Source organism: Zootoca vivipara, chromosome 16 (genome assembly GCF_965207765.1).
Source record: "Zootoca vivipara chromosome 16, rZooViv2.hap1.1, whole genome shotgun sequence".
Classification (NCBI taxonomy): Eukaryota; Metazoa; Chordata; class Lepidosauria; order Squamata; family Lacertidae; genus Zootoca; species Zootoca vivipara.
This window is the reverse complement of record NC_142599.1, coordinates 38219778-38240513: the sequence shown is the minus strand read 5'-3', so window position 1 is coordinate 38240513 and position 20736 is coordinate 38219778. Positions and strand designations below refer to the sequence as shown.

Genomic DNA, 20736 nt, shown 5'->3' with positions numbered 1-20736 from the left:
GCAACAGCTGCACACTCAAAGCCCCAGGTATTCAGTGGTACTTTGCACAATCCTGCTGGGTGCAGATTTGAGAGGTGTGATTTCCACCTTAGGAGGGACATGGGATTCTGTCCCGTCTTATTTGTCTCCTCAAGTCCAGCTTGGGAAATGCAGTGAAGATCCAACATAAGGGTTGGAGAGGGAGCCAGTCAATAAATTCACTTTTTTTCCCTACAGAACTTCTGTAACATCAGCTACGTGATTACAGTCCTCATAATGACTTTTTTAAAAAAACAAACCATATCCACTCTACCATTATGTAGGGATGCTTTTTGGAAATGAGCTGCTTCACCAGAGCAGAATTGAGGGTGAGGAGGAGGAGGAGGAGGAGGAAGATCAGTACTGTTTAGTTCCTTCCCATGAGTCTTGGATGATGAACTCAGCTTCCTAACTATTCAGCAGAAGCCCCTGATGCTTCTCCCCAGTCCCACTCCTCCTCATCCTAAGTAAAATGTGTTCATTTATTTTAGGCAACTTCTTGTCTCTGTTAAACACCTACTTAACTCATTTACCCCCCCCCCCCTTTTAATTTAAAGAAAAAAGTTTTTTTTAAAAAATAGCTGAAAGTGTAAATGATGTTTCATAGAACTTTCTTACCGTTTTAGGGGTTACGGAAGAGAATCGATTGCTTTGTAATTATTGAAGATTGACTTCCAAACCTTCTCTCCCCCCCCCTTTTCTTTTCTTACCTTGCACGCACTTCAGTGCCTTTAGGTATATCTTGTGGGCTTTTTTAAAAAACAAAAAAGAAGACTCTGAATTCTGTATATTTGTTTTCTAGCAGGTCAAAAATTACGGAGGGTCATGGGAGATTCAGGGGGGTCACGACTGTGAACTGAATATTATGCTACAGTACATTAAAAAAAATTGGTCACTGAAAAAGTCTCTCAGGTTAACTCATTTCACTGTACTGATAATGCAATTAAAAACTTCTAGTGGTTTAACCCCTCTCCGGACCTGGTCTTAATTGAAATTAATCCCTGGTGCTTTGATTTTACCGTTGCTCCTTCCTTCCACAGAGAGAGGGGGAGCGAGAAAGAAATATCCTGTCATTGCTTTTCATGAGGCTGCGATGCCAGCTGCAGTTTTGCGAAAGAGCTTTCTTTAAAGTCCTGTATCTCAGCAAAAAATTGCGAGCAATAAAACTTGCAAATCTGGACGTGGCAGTTCAGAGGCAATACACTTCTTTGCCATCCCAGGGTGGCTGCAAACGGGCCAGGACTGTAAAACGATACCTTGCCACCTGCTTTGTCCTGTGAACTAACCCAGCTCATCATTTGTGGCTTTGGCTGAGTAATAAACCCTGTCCTGACGTCGAAGGAAGTCTCAAAAAGGAAACGTGTAATTTGGAGCTAAACCTGGCTCATGGAGAACATCCGTGTGGCACCCAAGCGGCTTTGCAGAGGGCTCCCACCTCTTTGTGGGCCTGTCACCTCTGATTGAGTCCTCCTGTCTGGGGTAGGAAGTATTTTATTATTTAAGGCTCACTAATACTAAAGGCTTTATTTTCCAGCAAGGGAAAAACAGAGCCAAGAGACATCTTAGTGGGCAAAATCTCTCAAGAGGGGACCCCCTTGCTCCCTCCAATCCATGATTTTGTCCTGTCTGTGATTATGTGTCTTTTAAATCATGACGGTCCCAGTGTAGGCATTTGCTCCCAGTATGCATCCCCCCCCCTCTTTTTCCACTTAAGGAGTCCTTCTGGGTCAGATCAAACGTCCATCAAGTGCACTCCCCTGTTTGCCACAATGGCTAGAAAAATTGCCATCATGTGCCCACCAGCAGGGCATGAGGGCAACTGTACACACACACACACACACACACACACACACACACACACACACTCCAGGATTCTCCACATGCAGCCTCTGAAAACAGAAGACCCAGGTAGACACCCTCTGTCATAGCTGCCTTGCTTTTATGGATCATACGTAAGCTGCCCTGGGAGCCATTTTGGCCAAAGAGAGCAAAAATTAATGTAGATAAACGAATAAATGTAACTCATAGACTACCTTTCTCTACAACTTTGAGCACTGCAACCACAAAGTCATTCCAGTCTTTGCAACTCCCAATTAGGGAGACCCTTCTAAGGTAGCCAGATGGGGACAAAAAGACGACAGTGTTCCTGCACTTTTAGAACAGGTAATTCCAGCCTGTGCAGTCCTCGCTTCACACCACACCTGCCGAAAATTCCTTTCTCAGCTGTTAAAAGGTGCAGGAGCCCTTTGGCAATGTGTCCTTCCAAGACGCTTTCGCAATTTACCCGCCAAAGCTTCTTGGAATTTGTACCTGCTCTGGTTCCCAAAGTAGATCCAATGAAATGCCCCACCCCCACCCATTCCACGCACCCCCCCTCCATTTGGGAAATGTGTGGGGACTGCACTGCAGGGGTGTAGGGCAGGGCCTTTGCTGAGGATTCGGTGATCCACATTTTCACCCACACATCTCCAAACAAAACCCCATTTCCAGAAAAGGGTTCCTGATGTACATAATTTATTTCACACGCAGGTTCTGTGGTCCCATTCCTGCTTAAATGCCCATGAAACCAAAACCTCTGCCTGTTTTCACGGACAAAACGCCTTCCACTGGAGGGGTAAAAAGGGAGACCTGCGCTTTCCCACCCCGCTCTTGATTTCAAAGTTCAGCCATGCTGGCATTGTCATGGCTTTCAAGGCAGCCACTTATATATATAAAATAAACACACAGACCCCTTGTCCTTGTGCAATGGAAGAGAGAAGGCAGGTGTCCCCCAGCCACGAAGCAGCTCCTTTTGCTGGCCAAAATTCCCTCTCTAGCCTGCAAAGTCCACAGCAGCTGGTAGAGGGGGGGGGCAGTCTAGAAAGAGAACGCTGAGAGTTTTCCGCCCGCCTCAGATTTTCTCCACGTAGTTCCACGGGAACAAGCCTTCTTTGCCACGGATGCGGCCCTGCCACCAGCCAGAAGGGTCTGCAAACAGGCGGAATAAGAGGCAGGAGCTTAGATATTGGAAGAGCTCTGCTGCACCAGACCGGAAGTCAGTCCCGTACAGCTCCCTAATGTCCCAGAAGGAGCCAGCAGATGACACCAGAAGCAGAACATTCACACTCCCACCTGCTGCTTATTGCACCTGGTACTCAGCTAGACTGCCCCTGCACACAGAGGTTCCACCTGCCTCCGAGAGCTTACAATAGGGATAACAAACATGAGGAGCTCCAAATGTTTTTGGGCCATAGTTCCCATCACCTCCACTTAACGCAGGGGCAGGGATGATAAAAACTGTAGCCAATCATCATCTACAATTGATAGATCCAGCCAGGCACCAGGCATTCATTACTGCGGAAGCCACATTTTGTGAACCTTCTGTCTGAGATTAGACAGCCCCCACTGTCTCAAAAAGTCGCCTTTTAAAAATTTTCAGCAGGCATTTAAAGTCATTTCTGATCTTCTCTCCTATTAAGTTTATTGCACAACACCTGTAATTGATAGAAATGTAGAGCTGGAAGGCACCCAAAGGGTCATCTATTCCAACCCCCGGCAATTAAGTGGCATACAAATTGTTGAAGTAAACGAATAAGCCAGGGCTGGCTAATGTGGTGCCCTCCGGATCTCTAAGAAAAGTAAAGGTAAAGGGACCCCTGACCATTAGGTCCAGTTGTGACCGACTCTGGGGTTGCGGCGCTCATCTCGCGTTATTGCCCGAGGGAGCTGCCGTACAGCTTCCAGGTCATGTGGCCAGCATGACAAAGCCGCTTCTGGCGAAACCAGAGCAGCACATGGAAACGCCGTTTACCTTCCCACTGTAGCGGTACCTATTTATCTACTTGCACTTTGACGTGCTTTCGAACTGCTAGGTTGGCAGAAGCTGGGACTGAGCAACAGGAGCTCACCCCGTCGCGGGGATTCGAACCGCCGACCTTCTTATCAGCAAGCCCTAGGCTCAGTGGTTTAACCCACAGCGCCACCTGCGTCCCCCTATGAAAAATGGATAGATCTTATTTAAAAAATACAGGAGTGGGTCCGTCTCATCTGCCATCTTGTTTCTGGATGTGGCTCTGAGCTGGACTGCTCCTGAACCTGGAGGCTCCAGTAGTTATCATGGACAACAGCCGCTGAACTCAGCCGCTGAACCTAGGGCTTGGGCAGGGAAACGGTACATTCAACACATACACTGCACCAAGAAAAGACCCCTGAAAGCTTACCTTCCTTGATTATTTCAATGAACTCGTTGGCATTGAAGCTGAGCTCATCTGTGTCTTGAGCGTCGTAGGCATACAGGGCCCTGCACCGGGGGAGGCATGGCTGAGGTTTCGGTTTCGGTTTGGGCTTGGCGCGGCCTCCTCCCGGGATGGGCTTGGCTTCCTTGGACAGGCGCCTCTGGAGGCTGGAGAAAAGAGAGGTCAGAGTCTGGATTGGAGCAAATGGAAGTTCTCCTTTCCCACCTTATTCTGCTGGAATGATCTGCCACATCCCAACCTTGGCCAGAAAGAAAATTCCTCTTCCTAAGCTGGTGGGGTGGGGGGAGAGCCTTTGGCCCTCCAGACGTGATTGAGCTACAACTCCTGAGAACTTAAGAAGAGCCTTCCGGATCAGGCCATCATCCTGTTCTCACGGTGGCCAAATGCCATTTAGAATTTAGGAATCTCGATAGACTGCCTCTGGACCTGGAGGTTCCATAAGGACCTAAGAGCAACTTGGAAATCTGGATTAGGCTAAAGGGACCACATATAGTCCAACCTCCTTCAGACCCATCAGCGAGATTATGACACAGCTGCAGGTTTCCTGGCCTAAACGAGAGTCCTTAATACAATGAAATACGCAAGTTAATGGACTGTTTATTGTTTAAGCTGGCTCCTTTCATGGCCCAGCAAGTAAGAAAACACAGAAAAGACCTGAGCTACATAGCAAAGTGCTGAGCTTGTAAGGCAATATGCTTTCTGGTTTTGGGGTGGTGTGTGTTTTGCAGCCTACTGGTCACCTTAAAACTGTTTTGGCAAAGCTCAAAGGAGTTGAAGGCAATGAGCATGAAAATCAGAGAAGGAAGGAAAGTCCTAAGAGAAGATTTAGTTCTGTAATCCAGAGTGCAGGAGAGAGAAGCAAAGTCTCGGTCTGGCACCAGGAAGGTGCGACCTCAAACTACAGTCTACTCAGCTCGCTCACCCAGCCACGCCTTGGTCCGGGACGTTCATAAAATCCAGGTTGAGTTGAGTCGGCAGGACTTTGGCCCTGGGGCTGGCCCCTTGGCGGGGCAAACTGGGCTGCTCCATGCTGACCTGCCTGGTCATTGAAAGGCGCTGCTGGTAGGGGGGCCTGGTCCCCACACCGCCACCCCCGCGGTTGCCCCACTTTGACCCTGCCGGGGGGGGGGGAAGAAAAGTGAGAGAGTGGGCCGCCGTTTGGTTGGTTGGTTATTTCATAAAATCCACGCACCGCTTGATTGTAAACAACCATCAAAGCTTGTTCACAAAACAATAAAATTGTTAAGGATGTACTGCACAACGATGCTTTTTTAAAACATGCAGAAAGTTGCAACCACCAAAAACAGATAAAAGTTCCCAGCAGCTTGGGAAGATTCCTCTCCACAGTTCCTGAGCACATTAATTATTATCATTATTGTACTATTTATACCCCGCCCATCTAGCTGGGTTGCTCATTTGTAACCACCACCCCCCTCCACCCCAAATGTTTCGGGTGTTAGGAGGACCTTGAGTTTGCTCCACGTCTTCCTGAATTCTTGAGCATCCGCTCTGGAATATCCTCAGCGCAAACAGCCCAAGCATCCCCTGTAACACAACCTTCCCCAAACAGCTGCCCTTCAGATGCTGGTGGGGCTCTTGGCAGCCAGCAGGACCAATGGTCAGAGATGGTAATGGAAGCTGTAGTTTAGCCCGATCTGGAGGAAGCGCCAGGTTGACCTGGGCTGTTCTACAAGTGAAACTCGGAAAATTAGAATATCGTCGAAAAGTGCATTTATTTCAACAATGCTACTTAAAAGGTGAAACCAATATATGAGATAGATGCATGACACGCAAAGCAAGATATGTCAAACCTTTATATGTTGTAATTGTAATTATTTGTCGTTAGGCGGGTCAATTATAAATGGAATGTAATTAATGAAATGTAATAGTGATGTTTATTTTTGTATTATTGTAACTGTTTGTTTTATTACCGTGGAATTTCCAAAAGAAAGCATTTGTAAAAATTAAAAGAAAAAGAAAAAATACTAAGTTGCATTACTGAAATAAATGCACTTTTCAACGATATTCTAATTTCCCGAGTTTCACCTGTAACTTGGCATACAATAAAGGTGTCTTCTCCTGAGGTTGTCTGGGAGGGTCTCGGGAAGAAAACACCCTCCTGGGATCCAGCCAGCTCTCCTAACCTGGCCTTTTTTAAAATCGGGAGCTGCCTGAAATCGAACCCAGGACATCCAGCACGCCAAGGCTGGGAAGAGGCCACAAGTGGGACTCTGGGAGAATCCCCCTCCCCACCTGGCCTGATCCCCGGAAGAGGAGATGATGCAGAACAGGATGAACCAACAGAATGGCCTCATACAAGGATACAGAATGGGATCTTAAAAGGACATCCAGCCCAACCCCCTATTGCCAGTAGCTTCTCATGTTCTTGGAAGCCCATGGGGGGGATTGAATTCCTCCAATCCTGCCTCTATTCCCCATCTTAGACAAGACCTCCCCCCACCGCAAGGAAAACATTTTTTACCTGTTGTGTTCGGGGCATTCCAGCCTGGTGAGGCTCCCCTTCCCAGGCTGCGACTCTTCCTGGTGTCTTTCCGGGTAGGTCCTGAAATCGGAGGGTCCCACCATCAGCTATCCGAGGGGAGCTGGCTCTGATCCCCTAGAAACCCACCCAGCATGGGGGAGCAGCCCTTAAGGACGCCCTCAGTTCCGTCCGACTCAAAAGCTCGTCGGAGGGCAATCCACACCCCAAAAGACCTTGAGCCGGCAGATGTTGCATCCCGATATCATCAACGCAAAATGGGAGATATAGGGTTGAAATAACGCATTTGAAATACCAGTTCCAAAGGTTTCTGGTGGGTCACTTAATAAGAGTGTGTTTTGCAAAGGCACAATGCTATAAATTGTGGGGGAATACAGGTTTTCAGAATGTATTTTGGGGTTCTCTGGGGGAAATTTAAAGGACATAAATAAAATAACTAAAGGACTGTCTTGTTGACTTAGATCCATTAAGTAATATCTTGATCAGGGTCTATGGCTATTCCCTCCCCTCCGCAGGTCCTCTCCTCTTGGGAACAATAACCTTCACCCCGCAAAATCTCCCCAGACTCACGGGCGTTGCGGGGCAAGCCAGGCCCAATGCTGACGACCAGCACTTTGCCGTTGTTGCGCAGGAGAGTCAAGTCCCCCTGGCAGATCTGGAACTGGATCTGACGGGATCCGGCGGCCCCCCAGGGGCCCCACCCGTCTTTCTTTACCTTGAACTCCAGCCTGGGGCAGCGGAGAGAAAAACACAGAGATAGAGAGAGGGAGAGATGAGAAAACGATATACATTAAAAGATAGCTGTCACTGGGTGACCTTGGACCACCCGCTATATTTCATCCTCACAGGGTTGTTTGTGAGGATAACATGGGGGGTGGGTTTGCATGAACCGCACACGTCACCCTGAATTCCTTTGGAGAAAGGGTAGGATTAAAAAACGTTAAATAAATAAATAAAAACCAAATTTGCTTATTACATTATATTATCTCACCCAAGCACCTTGTTTACATTGTTTGTTACTGTGTGTGTGTGTGTGTGTGTGTGTGTGTGTGTGTGTAATAAATAAAAAAACATTTTTAAAAAACAAAAACAAAATCCTCGAAGTGATTTACAATATAACATCAAATGCTACAATTTCAATAATACAAATACTGAATAAAACATTAACGGAACTGACTTACAGCCTATTCCTTAATCATTTTACATGAAAGTCTGACTGTAATGGAATTTACTTCTCATGGTTAGAAGTGTGCTTAGAATCACCATGGACCACAGGCTAAGAATACACACAGTCATAGTAGCAATGAGTTCCTCTGGCCCATATTCCATTTGCAGGGCTTATTTCGAACAATCCCTCTCCTGGATCAAACGGAATGTTTGTATTTTAATCCCTCCCTCCCTCCCTCCCTCCCTCCCTCCCTCCCTCCAAGGAGTTAAAAGTAGACCCCCCCAACCTTTCTGCATCACCCAGAAAAGCAGTTGCGGGACTTCAGTGGTGGGTTGTCATAGTTCCACAGAAACCTCCACACCCAGGCACAGTCTATCTTAGAGCCCCATAAGCAAAACCCACAGGTGAGGGCTCCCTCTCACCTTTGTGCTGTCATTCTCGGAGGCTCCCCGCTGAAAGTGGAGACTCGGGCGACCTGGCCCCACCTTGTCCAAACCCACAGGACCAATATTTTCAAGAGAGCTGTGCAGCTACTCACTGGTTGCTGAACTTGACTGGCAGCTGCTTCTGGGTCCTCTCCTCATAGCGCTTGTAGAGCAGGCTCAGAAGCTCCGTCTTGAAGACGGACTCCAGGACGCTGTCGTATTGGGGCTCGTGGATGATGATGAAGTCGTCCTGCAAGGTGCTTGGGCGAGAGAATACAGGGGAGAGAGAGAGAGAGAGAGTAAGGACTTTAAAAAGCCAAAGGACAGTCCTGCCTGCTGCAGCTGGATCAGGCCCAGCACCCTGTTCTTACAGTGTCCCAAACGCCCCTAAGAACCTAGGAATCGAGGTAGACTGCCTCTGGACTGGAGGTTCCATCATAACACCAGGAGAGCCCTGTAGCTAGGCCACCTAGTCCAGCAATCCTGTCCTCCCAGGGGGCCAAGTCCGCAAGCAGGACCCAAACTCAGCAGCACTCTCCCTTCTTGCGATTCCCACCAACTGATATCCGGCAAATTGCCTCCGATCCTGGAACTATATTATTCTTATTTCGGTTTCACCGTAACACCCCAGGGTGGGTTACGCCAATTTTAAAATACTAATACTAAGAAACGGCTGGAAACAAATAAGCCTTAAGAATGTTATCAACATCAAGGGCGCATTCAGGCCAGAGTCAGGCCGCCATCACATTTAAAGCACGGTGATTCCCACTTTAAACTGTCATGGCTTCCCCTGAAGGATTCTGGGAGCTGTCGTTTTGTTAAGGGTGCTGTTCCCTTCACGGAGCTACAATTCCCAGAATCCCCCAGGAAGAGGGATTGATTGTTAAACCCCTCGGGGAATTGTAGCTCTGTAGGAGGAATAGTGGGGTGTCTCCTATCAATTCTCATCACCTTTAAACTACATCTCCCAGGAGCCTTTGGGGGAAGCCATGACTGTTTCTGGGGGCATCACAGCTCTTTAGATAAGTGGTGTGAATGTGGCCAGTAACACTCAGAACAGACCCAATGAAATCAACGTGCCCACGTGTCCATTCATTCCAGTGAGTCTTGGAGGGCCACCCCTGTTCAGTATGGAAGGAGGAGCTCCTATACTCCGGCCTCCCCACAACTCCCAGACACACACACAGCCTGTTGTCGTTGTCCCTCACCTCAGGGACACCGACTGGACCCGCTCCACCTCGATCTGCCTCTTCAGGACCTCCTTGATGGCGCCTTTATCTGGGCCCTGCTTCACCTTCTCGCGGCCGATCAGGTAGAGGAACTTGGGGGTCAGAATCAGGTCCCGCTTCACGGTCTGCAGGGAAAAGGGGGCAGTAAGAACATCCAGCCCGGTTCTCATAGCAGCCAAACGTCCCTAAGAGTTTTGGAATGTAGATAGACTGCCACTGGGCCTGGAGGTTCTGTAAGAAATTAAGAAGGGCTGGCTGGATCAGACCAGTGCCCCCCCCCCCAACTCCAGCCTCCTGTTCTCGCAGAGGCCAACGAGATTCGTCAATTGGAACCCAGCAAGCAGGACCTGAGTTCAAGAGCAACTTTCCCCACCTGCCAATTCAAGGAAGTGATGTTATGAACAGGTGTGGGTCAACTTGAATTTTCACTGTGGTTTATTACTGTAGAAGATCATGACATGAGGGAAAGTGCAATATATGACAAGAGACCCTCCATGAGGAACTTCCTTGACCCTGGCACCAGTCTGATCTCAAAAAAAATTGTGCTGGAAACCATTCAGGAGACACCCTGAGCTCCCCACACTTTGTATGAGGATCGGCATATGTAAATCTAGCTAGCATTAAAATCTACTAAACACCTGAGTGGTTGCTATCAAGATAATGACGGGATAACAGGAGGCAGGCAAGAATAGCCAGTCTTCTCATCGTCCACTAAAACAACGTTAAATTATCTGCTTGTGTTTTACCTTTTATTCAGTGAACCGCCCTTGGATCTCTTCATGAAGGGAGGTATACAAATTTAATCAATCAATCAATTTCAGCTGGTGTTTTAATTAAGCAAGATGGGCAAATTGGGAAGCAAGCCGGAAACTCTGGGGCAACATTCAACAGAACAATAAAACTATTGGAATGATAGGGAACTGCTCATCTCAAATTCTAAATGCATTAGAATGCATTGGCAAAAAAATCGTACAAAACCCCCCTAGATTTTCAAAGGTTAGTCAGCTCTCCAAGCTCCAGCAAAGAACCAACACCGGCTTCACCTTAGGACAGCCTGTCCTCTCCTTCATTTCTTGACTTGCTATTAAGTATGGATTCCGTGGCAAAATTGTCACACTTCCGTAGGCTTATGGGAATAGGGATTCTTTCACTCTTCAGATCAAGGTATTGTAGGATTTGCTGCTTGCTTAAATGGTAATTTTGCTGTCTGAAGCAGCACTTACAGTACAGTGGTACCTTGGTTCTCAAAGGCCTTGGTTCCCAAACACCGAAAACCCAGAAATTCTGGTTTTCGAACATTTTTCGGAAGCTGAACGTCTGAAGCGGCTGTCGGCTATTGTTTCCGGGGCGCCTGCACCAATCAGAAGCTGCGCCTTGGTTTTCAAACATTTCGGAAGTCAAACGGACTTCCAGAACGGATTAAGTTTGGCGCTTTTGTTTTTGCTATTTATTTTGCATTTTTGTTCTTGAGGCTTTGTCGGTTAATTTGTTTTTGTTACTGTGTGGAACCCAGTTCAGCTACTGATTGATTGATTGATTGTGTGACTGTGGAAATGGATAAAAGCCCCCCATCAAAACAATGACTATCATCAGTGCAGGTAAGAAAAATACAGTGCAGTATTGTCATCTACAATACTGTCTTATTTTATAGCACAGTACATTGATTAATGCTTTCATTTTATGGAGCAATGGCCTCGTTAGATAGTAAAATTCATGTTAAATTGCTGTTTTAGGGGTTGTTTTTAAAAGTCTGGAATGGATGAATCCATTTTGCACTGGAAGGACAGATCCTGAAGCTGAGGCTCCAATACTTTGGCCACCTCATGAGAAGAGAAGACTCCCTGGAAAAGACCCCGATGTTGGGAAAGATTGAGGGCACTAGGAGAAGGGGACGACAGAGGACGAGATGGTTGGACAGTGTTCTCGAAGCTACCAACACGAGTCTGACCAAACTGCGGGAGGCTGTGGAAGACAGGAGTGCCTGGCGTGCTATGGTCCATGGGGTCACGAAGAGTCGGACATGACTAAACGACTAAACAACAACAACTATGGGAAAGCACACCTTGCTTTTGGAACGCTTTGGTTTTGGAACAGAATTCTGGAATGCATTAAGTTTGAGAAGCAAGGTACCGCTGTATGTATTCTGTGATTTCTATTTCAACCAATAAACCAAGCTTTCTGCATTCCTTTGTGCAAGAACTTCTTGGCGGATGTAAGGATAAGGGCAAACATGTATTCATAAACGGATGCACATCATAACTCTAGCAGAAGATCCCAAACTTCTTTGTTGGGTGTGCATGAGTACATTAGTGCTGGACACGCATGTGGGTTCAGGCACATGCTTGCAACAATATTCAGCATTTACTGCGTCCAAAAGGGGAGGAAAGACAAGAGAAGAGAAGAGACAAGGCTATGCAGAAAGATGACCACAAAGAAGGACTCTCGCAGCGTCACACCTCACCTTGAACCGCCGGTCATATTTGACAACCGTGTCAGCAAAATCCACGCGCTCTCGCCGGCCCACAAAGCGGCGCAGCTCAGGGTGGGTCTCCAAGCCAATGTAGTCACCCACGAAATTGCGGTTGATGCTGTTCCGGCGACGCTCTTTCTTGTTCAGAACGATGTTGGATGCTTTGGAAGACAGAAGCGAGAAAGAAGCTAGGCCTAGCTGCGGTCAGGCACTCTGTGCAGGCTCAGAGACAGTTTCCCAGTAGTCACACGGCTCCGCCTTTGGGGTGTTTGTGGAGCAATGAGGGATTTCCCCCCCACACACACACAAAATGCTCCAGCTCAGCTGGGTCAACCTGGGGGAAGGAGAAAACAGCTCACCTTCCTCCCTCATCTGAATGTACTTCCGGACGGCCACGTGTTTCCGCCACGCCTGCTGGATGACGCGGGCATAGCCGTCGTAACGGCGCTCGCGCATCTCCTCCAGGAGGAAAAGCTGGAGAAAGAGAGAGGGCAGGAGAAGGAGGGAAGGGGAGAAGAGAGGGAGATCAATTGTGGTGGCACTGCGGAGGAACAGGAAGGAGTCAGCAGACTCTAGAAGGAGCTTCCGTTCCCCCCCCCCTAGCTATCCTTCACAGAATTGCAGAGTTGGAAAAATAAAAATGTAAATGAAATGCGCTCCAATCGGGAACAGGTGGGGACCAATTTAACTTTTCAGACTTGAGGGTGTGACAATGTTTGGAAGCTGGAACTAACTTACGACCCATCTCAGCTTCCCACTGGGGTGTTTGGTCTGCCACTGTGAGAACAGGGGGCTGGAGTGGCTGGCCTTTGGCCTTATCAAGCGGCAAGGCTGCTCTTATATTAAGTTTGAATGATGAGGGAGGAAGGGAGGGAGGAAGGGGGGGAAGGGGGGAAGGAGGAAGGAAGAAAAGGGAGGGGGAGGGAAGAGGGAAGGAAGGAAGGAAGAAAATGGAGGGAGGGGGGGAAGAGGGAAGGAAGGAAGGAAGAAAAGGAGGAGGGACGGAGGAATGGAGGGAGGGAGGAAAGAAGGAACTTGAGCACAGCCATCTTCCGCCCCGACTTCCCCCTCAGAGCTGCTGCTCCTCCCTCCTGCCCTCACCGACTCAGGAGCTTTGATGAAGACCTTCGTCCGTCCCAGCTGAAACTGGTCCAGGTCCATGTTGACAGATTTCATCAGGTGCACCACGCCCTGTTTCTCGTCCCCACGCCACAATGGCCATGTCTCTGGGGTCAGTATGGCGTACCTGGGAGAGAGAGAGAGAAAGTGCCTTCGGTTTATGGGGATTTAGGGGGAGGCCGGACTGATTAAAACTCACACAGGAGAATGAATATATGGGAAATCTCATTTGATGCTTATTTCAGCAGCGGTGGAAAAATCGGATGAATGGATGAAAGAAGAAAACATTTTAGTGACTGCAGGGGAAGATTGAGATTATCATGGATTATGAGTGACTATTTGGACTTTAGAATAAAGACGGCAGTAAGCAGTTGCGAGAAAACCCCAATTTTTTGAAGCATGGGAACTCCAAAATTGTATATGATTTGGTATAATATTCGGTTTAATTGATATGGATTTGTATAATTTGGAATAATGGATGTGATATAGTTGTATTTTAATTGGAAAATTAATAAAAATAGATTGTAAAAAAAAAAAAGAGAGAAAGTGCCTTCGGAGGTTTGTACAGGTGAAAGTGGGGAGGATGGAAACCGGTTTCGAGAATGGTCCAGTGCCTTCTGATCGGCGCTTCCTTCCCCTCGGCTGCTCCTGCAGATATTCCAAGGCTTCGTCTCCATCAATAGGGGAAGCTTTCCCCGATGGTCCATAAAAACTGAGCTTCCATCGAAAGGCGCAGGAGCAGAGTAGGACGGACGGGCTTTTCCTCTGGTCAGTTGGCAACCCCAGAAAGGACATAGTGCAGCGCACAAAGCCTCACCTATGGAGGAACTTGTGAAAGACCCGTCGGTAGGCGTAGCCGGCTCGGCGCACCCGAATGTTCTCCCGCAGGCCCAAATATTCCACCTGGTGCTTCACCCTGGGGGAAGGAGCAGAAATTGAGGGCCACAAGAACAACGAAAGCCACCCCTTATCGTCCTTCCCATTGCAGGATCAAATGGGAGGTTGAGGAAATAGGGGGGAGACTACCTGACCTTCTGGCAACAGCTGTTCAAAGATAGACTGTGCCTGGGCACAGAGGTTCCACTGAGCCATTCGTTACAACTGATCAGGCTATGTCACAAAGAAGAAAGGAGTTTGGGGGTCCCCTCCCAATTTATGGGAGAAAGAGCAGAAGAGGCAAAAAGCCCCTTGGCTGGATCCGAGTGAAGGTCTGTGACCCAGGACCTTGTTTCATGGGCAACAGGGAATTAAGAAGCTCTCCTTTGTCACTACTGTCTGTGACATTCAGGGGTATAGTGCTCTTGGACAGGGAGGGTTTGTAAAAAAAAAGCTATTATATTGAATAAGCTTCTCATCCTCCTCAAACTGAGCACATAGGGGTATTTTGAGTGAGTGCTGTGGGCACCCACCCATCCAATTGCTTCTCTTCCCCCCCCCGACTTAGCACCCACCCACAGAGAGACGCCACACTCCTGTCCTTCGCTGTTCCAAAAGATCTGGGTCAAAGAATTCGCCTCGGAAAGACCATAGAGGTGAGACAGAAAGCGGGACAGAGTGCCCCTTCCCCCCACTTCCTCCTTCCATTCCATGAATTTTTCGCAAGACGAATCCCGCCTCATCCCCTCCCAACCAAGGGAGCAATGTGTGTGTGTGTGTGTTGTATAGGGAGCAAAGGGAGCTTTGTGGCTCCCAGGAAACACCCACCGGCACCACATTGGTGATTCCTGCCATGTTGAAGTGGGTTCATTCGGTGGGAACCTGAGCAGCTCTCCAGATGTTGGTGAACAACAGGCCCCATCATCACCCCTGAACAGCTTGGAATCCAAGACTCCTCAAATTTCACTAATCCCCTTTAAAAGCCATCCTTGCCTTGCAGCTACACTGCTTATTCTTCATGTGTTATTTTGGAGGGGCTGTACTGTCTCCCCTCATTCCCACTCTTCATCTCTAGAACAGGAAGACCCCACCCCATAGGCCCCATGTGCCCCACAGCTCCCCCACCTGCTCTCCTCCCAATCGCGGGGCCTCTTGGTCTCGTTCGGCTTGATGCATCTGATATAGTGCGGTGTGCATTTCATCAACGTGCCGACCAGGTCGTTGGCTTGTCTCTTTAATTTTTCCCAAGAGGGGAGGAGGTGAAAAGAAAAGAAAATGTTTTGCTCTGTTTAATTCCCCCTTTTAAAAAAAAGTCACAGCACAAAAGGAAAAGGGATGGGGAGGAGGGAGGAAAAAATAAGCAAGCTCGCAAATGATTTTCTCAGGGCAGGTCCTAAGGACGGGGAAGTAGAGCCAACACTTGCTTTCTATTTCTGCTGTAGCTTCACGTAGCAGCTGCTGCACAATTGCATTTCTTAAAGCAAAGAATTCTAGCCCTTATGGATATACAAACACACACATACTTCCCTTATCTCCACATGCGCTGCCAAGCCACACTACCTTGATCTTGCTGCCAGCTGTGGTGGGACGCCCTTTCTTCTCTGCGTTGAGGTTATCAGGAAAGAGATCTCGGATGAATGGGCTTTGGACAACAAGAAAAAAACATTAAGGACCATCATTTTCCTTGTAGGAAACGGCTCACGTGGCCCCAGGGCACCAAAAAAAGGTCTTCGTTTTTGTACCACTTTCAAACACTGTCTCCTGACATGCTTAAATCTTTCCATTTTACAGATGAGGAAGACTGAGGATTACCCAGGAGACATTTAACACAGCTGGGATTCAAACCTGCAACTTCCAGGTGTGAAACGCCATCTGAAAGGGACATGCTAGCGGGACGGAGATGAGTGCCAGGAAGGGATTTTTGTTGCAAGGGGGCTGGAGGGTTGCTTTCGAGGGGCACCGGTTCTTTCTCCCCACCCTGCCCCACTCACATCTCACTGCTCTGCATCAGCTCAATGAGGTCTGTAAAGAGCACATCGCGGTTCCGTTCGCAGAAGCCGTTCACGTCGTACGAGACCTGCAGCACCCGGGAAGAAAGCGGCTCAGGTTGCTGGACTTTGCAGTTACGGTAGATTCCCAGGGGAGAGGGGGTCCCCTGCCCACCCTCCACAATGATGAACTGAACTGGATGGACCAAGGATTTGACTCAGGAGGTGGCAGCTTCCCATCCTCCTGATTTATTCAGACCATGAGGACCAGGATCTTGCTTTACTTTCAGCAGGACAGACAAAACTCAGTGGTTAGTGCAGCTGCTTGGCATGCAGAAGGTCCCAGTTTCAACCCTTGACAGCATCTCCAGACAGGGCCGGGAGAGACTCGCTGCTTGTTGCCCGAGTCAGTGGGCTAGATGTCTCACAGGACGCAGTGACAGCCACCAACTGCCCGCCTTTCCCTTTCTTTAAATTTTCTGCAATTGTTTGTGATTCAGTACACCTGTGGGTAGCCTTTATAATGCCACTAGGGTTCTGCTAATAGTATCAGCCTTCTACATTGTTAAGTGACTGCTGATCCATTGCTATTTGAAGTACCTGTAGGGACAACTCATTTGGTATCTATTTATTATTATTCACTATTAGTTGTATGTATGCAGGCCTGTCATTTCAATTTCTGTGTCGCATTTGAATGTAACGGACTTTATTTTGTATCATTGTCAGCTGACGAAGAATCGTTTTTGAAACCGTTATCTGGGGGAACTGTTCTACGTTGGGAGCACCTATCACGGCACGTCGGCAGGGTTTTGACCGTTGAAAGGCAATTTGCCTCCATTTCAGCATTCTCTGATACTGACTGACTACGCTTTCTAATTCCATTCATGGAACATTTATTTGACCCCTATTATTTATGACTGGGTGCAAGGGTGACATAGTTTCTGCTTACGATTTGTGAAACAACATAATGTTATAAATATTTTGTGAGTACATTATTATCCATGTGTTGCTTGACGTTGTTCAGAGCTGTCTTTCGGCTCTGTTTAAATGTTGTTGTTGTTGTTTTAAAAAAGATGCACAGCTCTGTGGATGAGGGAGGAGGGGAGACCCACCCACTGTTTCCCTCTCAGATTCCCCTCCTAGGGGGGAACTGACCTTCCCGGCATAATGGTGGATGATAAAGCCCTTGTTCCAACTGTTAAAGTGAGGGTGGGTCCCCAGGGCCGTCTGGAGCTTCTGCAAGAGGGTGTGGTCGGCCCCCTCGCCCTTGGCGTGCATCGTGGCGCAGACGTCGTCCAGGATGCTCATCAGCCCCGGAGGATTCTGGGAGTGTGCGCAGCAACAGGGAGGGGCAGGGGGTAAGGAGGAGGGAAAGAGAAAGTAAATAAATAAGAGGAGGCTAGAAGCTGAATTAATTGGGATGGGGGATTGTTTTTGGTTGTGCGCATATGCATATTCGATATATCGTTGATATATAACAATTATTATCAATTACGGTAGTATAATTATATCATAATAGTTATTACATAACATCATACATAACAATGATATCATCAGTAAAGGTAAAGGGACCCCTGACCATTAGGTCCAGTCGCGGACGACTCTGGGGTTGTGGCGCTCCTCTTGCTTTACTGGCCAAGGGATCCGGCATACAGCTTCCAGGTCATGTGGCCAGCATGACTAAGCCGCTTCTGGCAAACCAGAGCAGCGCACGAAAACGCCGTTTACCTTCCCACTGGAGGGGTACCTATTTATCTACTTGCACTTTGACGTGCTTTCGAACTGCTAGGTTGGCAGGAGATATCATCAGTAGTATTAATATATATATGTTGCATTTATATTCCCCCTTCCCCCTCCAAAAAAAGAGCTCAAGGTGCCAAGTGTAAACTTCTCCCTCTCCATTTTATCCTCACAACAACCCTGCGAGGGAGGGCGACTGACCCAAAGTCCCCCCAGGGCGGCTTCACGTGGCTGATATCCAATGAAGCCGAACGTTGGGAGATTCGGGACAAATAAAAGACAGAACTTAGTCGTGCAGGGCAGAGTGAATCTGTGGAACTCATTGCTGCAGGAGGCAGCCACCAAATTGGATGTACAAGCACCCCTTTCGCTTGCATACCTGTTTGGACATTTGGATAGCATACGTATCAATCTGTATTTGTAAACGAAGATGGATGAACTGATGCTTATTCTATTGCTAAGTGTGAGCTGACAGGCTTGTTTTTCCTCTGGTGTTTTCTACCCTATTCCCCCCCCAAGTAAACTTGCACCCCAAAAAGGATCTCTATAACAGGAGTCACACCCTTGCCCAGCAACAACTTCGAGGGTTCTTTGAGGGGAGAGGCAACAGTTCAGGCAAGTATGAACCCAGGGCTGCAGGAAGTGGCGAGGCTGCTCTTTCAACTTTTCCCCACTCACCACTTTGTTCTCGATGAGGTCGCACACGACCTTGTTGTTGAAGTAGTCAATGGCGTTCCAGCGGATGCCCTCCTGGACGTATTCCTCCTGTGGGTCGGAAGAGGGGGATTGTGGGAAGGGAGAAGAGAAACAGGGAAAGGGATGGGACAAATGAGTGGCTGGACGAGGGGCTAAATTTGCACAACAGACACACACACACACACACACACACACACACACACACACTTTCCATCAGCACTAAACTGCTCCTGGGACTGTGTGGGAATGACATTACAGACACTGGCCAATAGGTGCTATCTACAGTAGAGATGGCCCTCTAGATGCTGCTGAACTAAAACTCCCATCATCCCCAAACTGGCTGGGACTGATGGGAGGTGGAGGCCGACAACATCTCTCAATGATCGCCATAATGTGGAGATTCCTTGTAGGGCATATAACAGTCATCTGGAAATGAGCCACTATGCAACATTGAAAAACAAGCCACAGGACCCGCTCAAAAGAACCCGCGATCTATTTAGGGGGGTGATCCAATCAATTAAGGAGATCTCTTGTTCGTTTCACTTCCTACACCAAACAAACACCAAATGGCTTGAAAAACATAACTGCTGGTCTCTCTCACCTGTTCGGCCTTCAACGTCAGCTCGATGAAAATCTGCTGCAGCTTCTCGTTCACAAAGTTGATGCAAAACTGTTCGAATCCGTTTTTCTGCAGCGAGGAAGAAAGAAGGGGCTGTCAAGAAAAACTCAAGAGTCGCAGGAGGGGAAATCAGATATTTGGGTTGGAGGGGGACGGACGGATAGAAATGCTGGGCATCACTGCCCTGACCTTAGCTTCTCAACCCTCCATCAACGAGACTCAGTTGGAACAATCCCTGGTTTCTGCGCCTGCCTCCAGCTTGTACAAAAAATGTGCATATATCTTATTTAGTTATTATATTTGCTTGTTCCTTTCCTTGGGTGAAATAGGCAGGCAAGCAGAGCAGTTTTTCAAGCAGAAGCCACTGAAATGAATGGTGGGTGCACAGCACAGTTTATTGGGGGAGGAGGACTGTGCTCCACATTTCAGGGGAATCTGCTACTTCCTTTTTTTTATACTACCTGGAAGATCTCAAAGCCGTAGATATCGAGAACCCCGATGCTGTATTCCTGGCGGTCTTTCTGTATGGCCTTGTTGACAGCCTGAGAGCAAATAAGAGCAGTGGACAGAAGGGAAGAGGGAGAAAGAGGGCAGATCTCATGAAATAAGCCAAGTTTTCACCACCCAATCTAAATAACCAGGACTTAGCATGCAGGGATCCTCTGCTCCCAGCATCAGCGACCTGCAGAGAGTTGTGTTTTGCACAAACATGGCTCAGTTTTCAGGCATCACCTACAATCCAACCATTCAGGAGTTGGAAAATTTGGGTCTTCTTTTTTTTTAAAAAAAGAAGCAAGTGGCTGGGTATTGCAGCCAGAGGTAAAGTATGATGTTGCTGATGGTGTGTTCATGTCAGAGGATAAATCCAGTCAGTGTGGTGCAGTGGTTAAGAGTGCCAGGCTAGGATCTGGGAGACTAGGATGACATTTTGACACCCGGCACCAAGCTGTACTGCTTAGGCCTGGTTTGAACGTTTTGCCAAACGAGGCAGCACAGTTTGTGGCAACACCTCACCTGGCAGGCAAGAGGTGTCCATTTTTTTGAATGAATTATAATAATAATAATTTTAAAAACTCCCTGCATGTAGAAATCTCACATATCAGGATGAACCTTTCTAATACCTTGCCATGCTTGTTTTCTACTTGCAGGGAGGACTTGAAAAAGGAAGGGTTCGAAAACAGAAGCTGTGGACTAAGAACATAAGACAAGCCGGCTGTTTCGTTTCCAATCTTCTTTTAAAGCCACACAAGTTGGTTTTAAAAGACGCAGACATTCAGGTTTTACCACACATTTGGACAGAAGTCAAATCACCACAGGCTGGAGACCCAGGTGACAAACGCGGCCACCCGTGTGGGTCTTTGGAACAGGCTCTTCTCACAATGCCCCCACCCACCCCGCTGCCCTGTTGGGTGCCTAGCCCCCAAACTCACGTCCACCAAGAAATCGAAGAGGCGGGCATAGAGGGCCTTGGAGAGGGCATCACGGGTGAAGCTGGCCTGCTCCACGTTCAGCGTCACGTCAATGACCTCCTGCTGCCCGCCCCACTTGCTGTCCATCTTCCGGCTGGTCAGCTTCTCCTTGAGGCGTTGCTGGTCGATGGCCAAGAGGTACGATGGGAAAGCCAGAACTGGGGGAGAGAGGGGACTTCGCTGC

At 48.1% G+C, this 20736-nt stretch overlaps 1 protein-coding gene across 1 annotated transcript in view; it reads right to left on the bottom strand.

Moving 5' to 3' along the window:
• Positions 1–1940: 1940 nt before the first annotated feature.
• Positions 1941–20736, bottom strand: part of LOC118076294 (unconventional myosin-Ie) — a 42820-nt gene continuing 24024 nt past the window's right edge. The window contains exons 10-28 of the mRNA XM_035098944.3: positions 20514–20710; positions 19545–19625; positions 19066–19152; positions 18447–18533; positions 17184–17351; positions 16032–16117; positions 15601–15682; positions 15166–15272; positions 13982–14080; positions 13147–13291; positions 12405–12519; positions 12037–12206; positions 9555–9700; positions 8460–8606; positions 7324–7481; positions 6736–6816; positions 5176–5368; positions 4218–4399; positions 1941–2985 (exon numbers count right to left, since the gene is read on the bottom strand). Of these exons, the coding sequence (XP_034954835.3) occupies positions 2909–2985; positions 4218–4399; positions 5176–5368; positions 6736–6816; positions 7324–7481; positions 8460–8606; positions 9555–9700; positions 12037–12206; positions 12405–12519; positions 13147–13291; positions 13982–14080; positions 15166–15272; positions 15601–15682; positions 16032–16117; positions 17184–17351; positions 18447–18533; positions 19066–19152; positions 19545–19625; positions 20514–20710 (2408 nt within the window). The 3' untranslated portion in view covers positions 1941–2908. The remainder of the gene's footprint in view (positions 2986–4217; positions 4400–5175; positions 5369–6735; positions 6817–7323; positions 7482–8459; positions 8607–9554; positions 9701–12036; positions 12207–12404; positions 12520–13146; positions 13292–13981; positions 14081–15165; positions 15273–15600; positions 15683–16031; positions 16118–17183; positions 17352–18446; positions 18534–19065; positions 19153–19544; positions 19626–20513; positions 20711–20736) is intronic.